The sequence below is a fragment of the Nerophis ophidion genome, linkage group LG04 (assembly GCF_033978795.1).
Source record: "Nerophis ophidion isolate RoL-2023_Sa linkage group LG04, RoL_Noph_v1.0, whole genome shotgun sequence".
Taxonomy (NCBI): domain Eukaryota; kingdom Metazoa; phylum Chordata; class Actinopteri; order Syngnathiformes; family Syngnathidae; genus Nerophis; species Nerophis ophidion.
Window position 1 is genome coordinate 14,003,466 of NC_084614.1, and position 12,724 is coordinate 14,016,189.

At 41.6% G+C, this 12,724-nt stretch overlaps 1 protein-coding gene across 1 annotated transcript in view; it reads left to right on the forward strand.

Annotated features, from left to right (window-relative positions):
* Positions 1 to 9,555, forward strand: part of crtap (cartilage associated protein) — a 16,117-nt gene extending 6,562 nt beyond the window's left edge. The window contains exons 6-7 of the mRNA XM_061897138.1: positions 1,026 to 1,109; positions 9,329 to 9,555. Of these exons, the coding sequence (XP_061753122.1) occupies positions 1,026 to 1,109; positions 9,329 to 9,367 (123 nt within the window). The 3' untranslated portion in view covers positions 9,368 to 9,555. The remainder of the gene's footprint in view (positions 1 to 1,025; positions 1,110 to 9,328) is intronic.
* The last annotated feature ends 3,169 nt before the right edge of the window (positions 9,556 to 12,724 follow it).

Consider the following 12,724-nt stretch of genomic DNA (forward strand, 5'->3'; position numbering starts at 1 on the left):
TTATTGCTCATATATTGTGTTGTGTAGGAAGCAGTGTTGTTTACTTATCTACTGTGTTATGTAGAAAGCAGAGCTGTTGATCACTCATCTACTGTGTTGTGTCGGAAGCAGTGTTGTTTACTCATCTACTGTGTTGTGTAGAAAGCAGTGCTGTTCGCTCATCTACTATATGTGTTGTGTAGGAAGCAGTGTTGTTCACTCTTCTACTATGTGTTGTGTAGGACGCAGTACGGTTCACTCTTCTACTATGTGCTGTGTAGGAAGCAGTGTTGTTTACTCATCTACTGTGTTGTGTAGGAAGCAGTGCTGTTGTCTACTCATCTGCTGTGTTGTGTTGGAAGCAGTGCTGTTCACTCATTGACTTTGTGTTTTGTAGAAAGCAGTGCTTTTGTTTACTCATCTACTGTGTTGTGTAGGAAGCAGTGCTGTTCACTAATTTACTGTATGTGTTGTGTAGAACGCAGTGCTATTTTTCACTCATCTACTGTATATGTTGTGTAGAAAGCCGTGCTATTGTTCACTCATCTAGTGTATGTGTTGTGTAGGAAGTAGTGATGGTGTTTACTCATCTGCTGTGTTGTGTTGTGTTTAAAGCAGTGCTGTCCACTCATCGACTTTTTGTTTTGTAGAAAGCAGTGCTGTTATTCACTCATCTACTGTGTGTGTTGTGTAGGAAGCAGTGCTGTTGTTCACTCATCTACTGTATGTGCTGTGTAGGAAGCAGTGTTGTTGTTCACTCATCTACTGTGTGTGTTGTGTAGAAAGCAGTGCTGTTGTTCACTCATCTACTGTGTGTGTTGTGTAGGAAGCAGTGCTGTTGTTCACTCATCTACTGTATGTGTTGTGTAGGAAGCAGTGTTGTTGTTCACTCATCTACTGTGTGTGTTGTGTAGAAAGCAGTGCTGTTGTTCACTCATCTACTGTGTGTGTTGTGTAGGAAGCAGTGCTGTTGTTCACTCATCTACTGTGTGTGTTGTGTAGGAAGCAGTGCTGTTGTTCACTCATCTACTGTGTGTGTTGTGTAGGAAGCAGTGCGCTACTACAACCAGACCAGCATGCAGTTGGAGATGCTGAACTTCTCCAGACAACACCTGGCCAGCAACGATGAGGTGAGTGCACACTTCCTTCCAGAAACTTCTTTTGGCTTCTTTGAGGACAACAAACTGTTAGCTTGCAGCTTTGATCATTCATCCAGCTGCACTTTCACAAGTGTCCACCAGGTTCCAATAGGTTCCTGTCATATTTAGGAACTTTGACTAGCGTTTTTTTTTAAAAGGTTTTCAATCCTATTAAGGAACTTTGACTAGAATTTTTTTTAATCAGGAACTTTGACAAGCGTTTTTATTTTATAGGTTCCTGTCCTATTCAGGAACTTTGACTAGCGTTTTTGTTTTTTAAAGGTTTTCAATCCTTTTTAGGAACTTTGACTAGAGATTTTTTTAATCAAGAACTTTGACTAGTGTTGTTTTTAATAGGTTCCTGTCCTGTTCAGGAACTTTGACCAGCATTTTTGTTTTTTAAAGGTTTTCAATCCTTTTTAGGAACTTTGACTAGAGATTTTTTTAATCAAGAACTTTGACAAGTGTTTTTTTTTATAGGTTCCTGTCCTGTTCAGGAACTTTGACCAGCATTTTTTTTTGTAAAGGTTTTCAATCCTATTAAGGAACTTTGACTAGAGATTTTTTTAATCAGGAACTTTGACAAGCGTTTTTTTTTTAATAGGTTCCTGTCCTATTCAGGAACTTTGACTAGCATTTTTTTTAATAGGTTCCTGTCGTATTCAGGAACTTTGACTAGTGTGTTTTGAATAGGTTCCTGTCATATTGCGATGAGGTGGCTACTTGTCCAGGGTGTACCCTGCCTTCCGCCCGATTGTAGCTGAGATAGGCGCCAGCGCCCCTCGCGACCCCGAAAGGGAATAAGCGGTAGAAAATGGATGGATGGATGTCATATTAAGGAACTTGGACTAGTGTGTTTTTAATAGGTTTCTGTCTTATAAAGGAACTTTGACTAGCGTTTTTGTTTTTTTAAATAGGTTCCTGTCGTTTTAAGGAACGTGGACTCGTGTGTTTTTAATAGGTTTCTGTCTTATTAAGGAACTTTGACTAGCGTGGTTTTTTTGATAGGTTCCTGTCCTATTAAGGAACTTTAACTAGCATTTTTTAAATAGGTTCCTGTCATATTAAGGAACTTTGAGTAGCGTTTTTGTTTTGTTTAAAGGGTTCCTGTCCTATTCAGGAATTTTGACTAGAATTTTTTTTAATAGGTTCCTGTCATATTCAGGAACTTTGACTAGCGTTTTTTTTTTTTTTTAAAGGTTTTCAACCCTATTATGGAACTTTGACTAGCGATTATTTTAATCAGGAACTTTGACAAGCGTTTTTTTTTAATAGGTTCCTGTCCTATTCAGGAACTTAGACTAGCGTTTTTTTAAATAGGTTCCTGTCCTATTCAGGAACTTTGACTAGTGTGTTTTTTAATAGGTTCCTGTCATATTAAGGAACTTGGACTAGTGTGTTTTTAATAGGTTTCTGTCTTATAAAGGAACTTTGACTAGCATTTTTTTTTTAAATAGGTTCCTGTCATATTAAGGAACGTGGATTGGTGTGTTTTTAATAGGTTCCTGTCATATTAAGGAACTTGGACTAGTGTGTTTTTAATAGGTTTCTGTCTTATAAAGGAACTTTGACTAGCGTTTTTTTTTTTAAATAGGTTCCTGTCATATTAAGGAACGTTGACTGGTGTGTTTTTAATAGGTTCCTGTCATTAAGGAACTTGGACTAGTGTGTTTTTAATAGGTTTCCGTCTTATTAAGGAACTTAGACTAACGTTTTTTTAATAGGTTCCTGTCATATTAACGAACTTTAACTAGCGTTTTTTAAATAGGTTCCTGTCATATTAAGGAACTTTGACTAGCGTTTTTGTTTTGTTTAAAAGGTTCCTGTCCTATTCAGGAATTTTGACTAACGTTTTTTTAATAGGTTCCTGTCATATTAAGGAACTTTGACTACCGTTTTTTTTAAATAGTTTCCTGTCCTATTCAAGAACTTTGATAGCGTTTTTTAATAGGTTCCTATCATATTAAGAAGCCTTGACTATTGTTTCTTTTGATAGGTTTCTGTCATATTAAGGACTTTAACTAGTTTTTTTTTAAATAGGTTTCAGTTATATTAAGGAACTTTGACTGGTGTTTTTTTGATAGATTTCTGTCTTATTAAAGAACTTTGACCAGTGTTTTTTTTTTTTTAAAGATTCCTGTCATATTAAGTAACTTTGACTAGCGTTTTTTTTGATAGGTTCCTATCCTATTAAGGAACTTTGACTAGCGTTTTTTTAATAGGTTCCTGTTGTATTTAGGAACTTTGACTAGCGTTTTTTTATTAGGTTCCTATTACATTCAGAAGCCTTGACTAGTGTTTTTTGATAGGTTTCTGTTATATTATGGACTTTGACTAGTTTTTTTGTAAATAGGTTTCTGTCATATTAAGGAACTTTGACTAGTGTTTTTTGGATAGGTTTTTGTCTTATTAAGGAATTTTGACTAGTGTTTTTTGAAAGGTTTCTGTCTAATTAAGGAACTTTGACTAGACTTTTTTTTAATAGGTTCTTGTCCTATTCAGGAACTTTGAGTATAATTTTTTTTGATAGTTTTCTGTCATATAAAGGAACTTTCACTAGCGTTTTTTTTTTTAAAGGTTCCTGTTAAATTAAGGAACTTAATATGACAGAGGATCTTTGACTCTTGGATTTTTTTGCAGTACGTTCTAAAAAACAGCAAAGTAGTTCTGTCCTACAGAGGATCTTTGATTACCGTGTTTTTGCATTAGGTTCATAAAAACAGCAAAGTACTCCTGTCCTACAGAGGATCTTTGACTACCGTTTTTTTGCCTGAGGTTCTAAAAAGCAGCAGTGTGCTACTGTCTAAAGTGTCCACCAGGGGGAGACATAGCACAGCTCCATGTGTATAATAAAATACATAAATAGTCACATAATTCACTTTAAAGAAATTATTTTAATCTAACATAAAATTCGGAAAAACAAAAATTTAATTGCACAGAAATGTTGATAATATAAAGTGACTTTTTAAATATCTTTAACCAGTGTAAATGTGAAATATAAATAAAAGCTGACTAAAACAAAATATGTGATTATTCTAACAGAATTAACACCTAACAATTTAACACAATGGTGACCAAAATGTGGCCCAAGGGACATTCGGGCCCAAGAAACTTTGACTGGTGTTTTTTGATAGGTTCCTGTCATATTAAGGAACTTTAACTTGCTTTTTTCAATATGTTCTTGTCATTTTAAGGAACTTAGACTAGCATTTTTTTTTTTTGCATGTTCCTGTCATATTAAGGAACTTTGATTATCCATCCATCCATCCATCATCTTCCGCTTATCCGAGGTCGGGTCGCGGGGGCAACAGCCTAAGCAGGGAAACCCAGACTTCCCTCTCCCCAGCCACTTCGTCTAGCTCTTCCCGGGGGATCCCGAGGCGTTCCCAGGCCAGCCGGGAGACATAGTCTTCCCAACGTGTCCTGGGTCTTCCCCGTGGCCTCCTACCGGTTGGACGTGCCCTAAACACCTCCCTAGGGAGGCGTTCGGGTGGCATCCTGACCAGATGCCCGAACCACCTCATCTGGCTCCTCTCGATGTGAAGGAGCAGCGGCTTTACTTTGAGTTCCTCCCGGATGGCAGAGCTTCTCACCCTATCTCTAAGGGAGAGCCCCGCCACACGGCGGAGGAAACTCATTTCGGCCGCTTGTACCCGTGATCTTATCCTTTCGGTCATGACCCAAAGCTCATGACCATAGGTGAGGATGGGAACGTAGATCGACCGGTAAATTGAGAGCTTTGCCTTCCGGCTCAGCTCCTTCTTCACCACAACGGATCGGTACAACGTCCGCATTACTGAAGACGCCGCACTGATCCGCCTGTCGATCTCACGATCCACTCTTCCCCCACTCGTGAACAAGACTCCTAGGTACTTGAACTCCTCCACTTGGGGCAGGGTCTCCTCCCCAACCCGGAGATGGCACTCCACCCTTTTCCGGGTGAGAACCATGGACTCGGACTTGGAGGTGCTGATTCTCATTCCGGTCGCTTCACACTCGGCTGCGAACCGATCCAGCGAGAGCTGAAGATCCCGGTCAGATGAAGCCATCAGGACCACATCATCTGCAAAAAGCAGAGACCTAATCCTGCGGTTACCAAACCGGAACCCCTCAACGCCTTGACTGCGCCTAGAAATTCTGTCCATAAAAGTTATGAACAGAATCGGTGACAAAGGATAGCCTTGGCGGAGTCCAACCCTCACTGGATTTGTGTTCGACTTACTGCCGGCAATGCGGACCAAGCTCTGGCACTGATCGTACAGGGAACGGACCGCCACAATAAGACAGTCCGATACCCCATACTCTCTGAGCACTCCCCACAGGACTTCCCGAGGGACACGGTCGAATGCCTTCTCCAAGTCCACAAAGCACATGTAGACTGGTTGGGCAAACTCCCATGCACCCTCAAGAACCCTGCCGAGAGTATAGAGCTGGTCCACAGTTCCAGGACCAGGACGAAAACCACACTGTTCCTCCTGAATCCGAGGTTCGACTATCCGACGTAGCCTCCTCTCTAGTACACCTGAATAAACCTTACCGGGAAGGCTGAGGAGTGTGATCCCACGATAGTTGGAACACACCCTCCGGTCCCCCTTCTTAAAGAGAGGAACCACCACCCCGGTCTGCCAATCCAGAGGTACCGCCCCCGATGTCCACGCGATGCTGCAAAGTCTTGTCAACCAAGACAGCCCCACAGCATCCAGAGCCTTAAGGAACTCCGGGCGGATCTCGTCCACCCCTGGGGCCTTGCCACCGAGGAGCTTTTTAACTACCTCAGCGACCTCAGCCCCAGAAATAGGAGAGTCCACCACAGATTCCCCAGGCACTGCTTCCTCATAGGAAGACGTGTTGGTGGGATTGAGGAGGTCTTCGAAGTATTCCTTCCACCTATCCACAACATCCGCAGTCGAGGTCAGCAGAACACCATCCGCACCATACACGGTGTTGATAGTGCACTGCTTCCCCTTCCTGAGGCGGCGGACGGTGGTCCAGAATTGCTTCGAAGCCGTCCGGAAGTCGTTTTCCATGGCTTCCCCGAACTCTTCCCATGTCCGAGTTTTTGCCTCTGCGACCGCTGAAGCTGCGCACCGCTTGGCCTGTCGGTACCTGTCCACTGCCTCCGGAGTCCTATGAGCCAAAAGGACCCGATAGGACTCCTTTATTCAGCTTGACGGCATCCCTCACCGCTGGTGTCCACCAAGGGGTTTTAGGATTGCCGCCCCGACAGGCACCAACTACCTTGCGGCCACAGCTCCGATCTGCCGCCTCGACAATAGAGGTGCAGAACATGGTCCACTCGGACTCAATGTCCAGCACCTCCCTCGTGACATGTTCAAAGTTCTTCCGGAGGTGGGAGTTGAAACTTTGTCTGACAGGACACTCTGCCAGACGTTCCCAGCAGACCCTCACAATGCGTTTGGGCCTCCCAGGTCTGTCCGGCATCCTCCCCCACCATCGCAGCCAACTCACCACCAGGTGGTGATCGGTAGAAAGCTCCGCCCCTCTCTTCACCCGAGTGTCCATAACATGAGGCCGCATATCCGATGACACAACTACAAAGTCAATCATGGAACTGCGGCCTGGGGTGTCCTGGTGCCAAGTGCACATATGGACACCCTTATGTTTGAACATGGTGTTTGTTATGGACAAACTGTGACGAGCACAAAAGTCCAATAACAAAACACCACTCGGGTTCAGATCCGGGCGGCCATTCTTCCCAATCACGCCTCTCCAGGTTTCACTGTCGCTGCCAACGTGAGCGTTGAAGTCTCCCAGTAGGACAAGGGAATCACCCGGGGGAGCACTTTCCAGTACTCCCTCGAGTGCTCCCAAAAAGGGTGGGTACTCTGATCTGCTGTTTGGTGCATAAGCACAAACAACAGTCAGGACCCGTCCCCCCACCCGAAGGCGGAGGGAGGCTACCCTTTCGTCCACCGGGTTGAACTCCAACGTACAGGCTTTGAGCCGGGGGGAAACAAGAATTGCCACCCCGGCCCGTCGCCTCTCACTGCCGGCAACGCCAGAGTGGAAAAGGGTCCAATCCCTCTCGAGAGAAGTGGTTCCAGAGCCCTTGCTGTGCGTCGAAGTGAGTCCGACAATATCCAGCCGGAATTTCTCGACTTCGCGCACTAGCTCAGGCTCTTCCCCCCCCAGTGACGTGACGTTCCACGTCCCAAGAGCTAGCTTCTGTAGCCGAGGATCGGACCGCCAAGTGCCCTGCCTTCGGCTGTCGCCCAGCTCACAATGCACCCGACCTCTATGGCCCTTGCTATGGGTGGTGAGCCCATTGGAGGGGTGACCCACGTTGCCTCTTCGGGCTGTGCCCGGCCGGGCCCCATGGGAACAGGCCCGGCCACCAGGCGCTCGCCATCGTGCCCCACCTCCGGGCCTGGCTCCAGAGGGGGGCCCCGGTGACCCGCGTCCGGGCGAGGGAAATCTGGGTCCATGGTTTTTCTTCTTCATAAATGTCTTCGAGCTGCTCTTTGTCTGATCCCTCACCTAGAACCTGTTTGCCTTGGGAGACCCTACCTTTGATTAGTGTTTTTTAATAGGTCCTTATCATACTAAGGAACTTTGACTGGCCTTTTTTTTAATAGCTTCCTGTCATATTAAGGAACTTTGACTAGCATTTATTTGAATAGGTTCCTATCCTATTAAGGAACTTTGATTAGCTTTCATTTTAATAGGTTCATATCATATTAAGGAACTTTGACTGGTGTTTTTTTTTTTTATTGGTTCCTGTAATATTAAGAAACTTTGACTGGCGTTTTTTTTTAAATCGTTTTCTATCATATTAGGAACTTTGACTAGTATTTTTTTTTTTTGCATGTTCCTGTCATATTAAGGAACTTTGACTGGCGTTTTTTTAATAGGTTCCTGTCATATTAAGGAACTTTGACTAGCATTTATTTTTATAGGTTCCTATCATATTAAGGAACTTTGACTAGCGTTTTTTTTTGATAGTTTCCTATCATATTAGGGAACTTTGACTGGCATTTTTTTTAATAGTTTCCTATCATATTAGGGAACTTTGACTTGTGTTTTTTTTTTTGCAGATTTTTTTCATGTTCCAGAACTTTGACTAGCGTTTTTTGAATAAGTTCCTGTGATATTAAGGAACTTTGACTTGCGTTTTTTTTAAATAAGTTCCTGTCGTGTTAAGGAACTTTGACTAGCATTTATTTTAATAGGTTCCTATAATATTAAGGAAATTTGACTGGTGTTTTTTCAATAGGTTCCTGTAATATTAAGGAGCTTTGACTGGCCCTTTTTTAATAGTTTCTTATAATAGGGAACTTTCACTAGTTTTTTTGGGCAGATTTCTGTCATATTAAGGAACTTTGACTTGTGTTTTTTTTGCAGATTTATGTCATATTGCGGAACTTAGACTAGAGTTTTTTTTAATAAGTTCCTGTCATATTAAGGAACTTTGACTGCCGTTTTTTTTAATAGTTTCCCATCATATTAGGAAACTTTGACTAGTGGTTTTTTTCTTTGTGTGCAGATTTCTGTCATATCAAGGAACTTTGACCTGTGTTTTTTTTGCAGATTTTTGTCATATTACGGAACTTTGACAAGAGTTTTTTTTTAGATAAGTTCCTGTCATATTAAGGAACTTTGACTGGTGTTTTTTTTGTGCTGATTTCTGTCATATTACGGAAGTTTGATTAGCATATTTTAAAATAAGTTCCTGCCATATAAAGGTACTTTGACTAGCATTTATTTTAAGAGGTTCCTATCATAATAAGGTACTATGACTAGCATTTATTTTAATAGGTTCCTATCATATTAAGGAGCTTTGACTTGTGTTTTTTTAATAGGTTTCTGTTATATTAAGGAACTTTGACTGGCGTGTTTTTAATAATTTCCTATCATATTAGGGAACTTTGACTTGTGTTTTTTTTTTTTGCAGATTTCTGTCATATCATGGAACTTTGACAGGCGTTTAGTTAAATAAGTTCTTGTCATATTAAGGAACTTTGACTAGCGTTTTTTTAATAGTTTCCTATCATATGAAGGAAAAAATCTGACAACCACTCATGTATTGTGTTGGTTTGAAAATTGAAAAATGCTAAAATGCCTTGTCAGCATTGGGCCCTTGGTGCGAGTAGTGGGGCCCCCCCGACTTTTCCCAGCAAAGAGGTTTGCATGTCAACAAGCGCGTGAAAACGAGCCTTCCTTCTGAGCCGGTCCATATTTGTCGTCCACAGGGGGAAGTGGTGGAGTTCATAGACGAGTTTCTGGACTAACAAGACACACACAAGCCGGCTATTTATTGAATTTTTAAACACAAAGCACTCTTTTCCGTCCTCCTTTGTATATTTTATGCTTTCCCCCCCCCCCCTTTTTTTAAAAAAAGGAAGTTGACGGAGAAGTGTATATTTGTACTGATTGCTCAATGGAACATTGTTTTTACAATAAAATCATTTGCTAAAGATTGAGCAGGCTGAGTGATGGTCGCTGGAAGCAAAAGTCCAAGGCAGTGGAAAGAAACACACACTTGTGGAAGCATGTTTGAACATTGAGTGTCTGTGCAGTTTGTCTCACACACACGTAAAAATGTCTACTTGTGTGTGTGTGTGTGTGTGTGTCTTCTGCCGCCGCCTTTGTGTTTTGTCTTTTCAGTTTTTGGACTTTCACCCCTGGCTGGCGTCATTTTGGAGACTTATTGCCAAAAAAGGTGCACTTGTGTTGTTCCACAATATCAACGCAACATTGTGTACGTACGTGTGTGTGTGTGTTCTTGTATTTCTACCCTTCTTGAGACATGAAGGAAAAGTATCTTCCATATGAGGAGGTGTGAACAAGTGATGACATAAATCATGGTCCCAATGTCTAACTTACACCCCTGCTGGTGACATCTGTCAAAAGGAGGGTTTTTTCAAATTGACTGTGTGTCGCTTTTAAAAGGGCTCCCCCTCTGGTCAACATATGAAATAACAAGTGTGTGTAAAAAAATTTTTTGAAGTGCTCCCCCTCAGGCCAAAATTAATTTAAAACAAATATGTGTATAGAGACGTACAATACAAACAAAAAAGTATTAAAGAAATGCTTACCTTTTTTACATTTGCAAAGTATGTATATATTATTAATATTGTAAATGCAAATCTTAATTTATCCAGAAAGGATGATCCTAAAGAGGTAGGCATTTTTTTTGGAGGTCTCGAGAAGGTAAGAAATACAAAAAAGTGTGTGTGTGTGTGTTGTATTACCCCATTCTTGAGACATCAAGAAGGAAAGGTAGCTTCCATATGAGGAGGTGTGCATAAACACAAATCTTTATAGATCTATGAAGGGTGGTCCTAAAGAGGTGGGCATTTTTGGAGGTCCCCAGAAGGTAAGAAATACAAGAATGTGTGTGTTTGTTCTTGTATTCGACATTTCTTAAGACATCAAGAAAGAAAAGTAGCTTCCATATGAGGAAGTTTGCATAAATACAAATCTTTATAGATCTATGAAGGGTGGTCCTAAAGAGGTGGGCATTTTTGGGGAGGTCCCCAGAAGGTCAGAAATACAAGAATATGTGTGTGTGTGTGTGTGTGTGTTCTTGTATTCAACATTTCTTGAGACATCAAGAAAGAAAAGTAGCTTCCATATGAGGAGGTGTGCATAAATACAAATCTTTATAGATCTAGGAAGGGTGGTCCTAAAGAGGTGGGCATTTTTGGGGAGGTCCCCAGAAGGTAAGACATACAAGAATGTGCGGCTGTGTGTGTGTGTGTTTGTGTGTCTTCTTGTATTCGACCTTTCTTGAGACATCAAGAAGGAAAAGTAGCTTCCATATGAGGAGGTGTGCATTATTACAAATCTTTATAGATCTAGGAAGGTTGGTCCTAAAGAGGTGGGCATTTTTCGGAGGTCCCCAGAAGGTACGAAATACAAGAATGTGTGTGTGTTGTATTTGACTTTTTGTGAGACATCCAGAACGGAAAGTAGCTTCCATATGAGGAGGTGTGCATAAACACAAATCTTTATAGATCTATGAAGGGTGGCCCTAAAGAGGCGAGCATTTTTTGGAGGTCCCAAGAAGGTCAGAAATAGAAGAATATGTGTGTGTGTTCTTGTATTCAACATTTCTTGAGACATCAAGAGGGAAAAGTAGCTTCCATGTGAGGAGGTGTGCATAAACACAAATCTTTATAGATCTAGGAAGGGTGGTCCTAAAGAGGTGGGCATTTTTTGGAGGTCCCCAGAAGGTAAGAAATACAAGAATGTGTGTGTGTTCTTGTATTCGACCTTTCTTAAGACATCAAGAAAGAAAAGTAGCTTCCATATGAGGAGGTTTGCATAAATACAAATCTTTATAGATCTATGAAGGGTGGTACTAAAGAGGTGGGCATTTTTTTGGAGCTCCCCAGAAGGTCAGAAATAGAAGAATATGTGTGTGTGTGTTCTTGTATTCAACATTTCTTGAGACATCAAGAAGGAAAAGTAGCTTCCATATGAGGAGGTGTGCATAAGCACAAATCTTTATAGATCTAGGAAGGGTGGTCCTAAAATGGTGGGCATTTTTTGGAGGTCCCCAGAAGGTAAGAAATGCAAGAATATGTGTGTGTGTTCTTGTATTCAACATTTCTTGAGACATCAAGAAAGAAAAGTAGCTTCCATATGAGGAGGTGTGCATAAATACAAATCTTTATAGATCTATGAAGGGTGGTCCTAAAGAGGTGGGCATTTTTGGAGGTCCCCAGAAGGTAAGAAATACAAAAATGTGTGTGTGTGTGTGTGTGTGTTGTATTACCCCATTCTTGAGACATCAAGAAGGAAAGGTAGCTTCCATATGAGGAGGTGTGCATAAACACAAATCTTTATAGATCTATGAAGGGTGGTCCTAAAGAGGTGGGCATTTTTGGAGGTCCCCAGAAGGTAAGAAATACAAGAATGTGTGTGTTTGTTCTTGTATTCGACCTTTCTTAAGACATCAAGAAAGAAAAGTAGCTTCCATATGAGGAAGTTTGCATAAATACAAATCTTTATAGATCTATGAAGGGTGGTCCTAAAGAGGTGGGCATTTTTGGGGAGGTCCCCAGAAGGTCAGAAATACAAGAATATGTGTGTGTGTGTGTGTGTGTGTGTTCTTGTATTCAACATTTCTTGAGACATCAAGAAAGAAAAGTAGCTTCCATATGAGGAGGTGTGCATAAATACAAATCTCTATAGATCTAGGAAGGGTGGTCCTAAAGAGGTGGGCATTTTTGGGGAGGTCCCCAGAAGGTCAGAAATACAAGAATATGTGTGTGTGTGTGTGTGTGTGTTCTTGTATTCAACATTTCTTGAGACATCAAGAAAGAAAAGTAGCTTCCATATGAGGAGGTGTGCATAAATACAAATCTCTATAGATCTATGAAGGGTGGTCCTAAAGAGGTGGGCATTTTTGGGGAGGTCCCCAGAAGGTAAGACATACAAGAATGTGCGTCTGTGTGTGTGTGTGTTTGTGTGTCTTCTTGTATTCGACCTTTCTTGAGACATCAAGAAGGAAAAGTAGCTTCCATAGGAGGAGGTGTGCATTATTACAAATCTTTATAGATCTAGGAAGGTTGGTCCTAAAGAGGTGGGCATTTTTCGGAGGTCCCCAGAAGGTACGAAATACAAGAATGTGTGTGTGT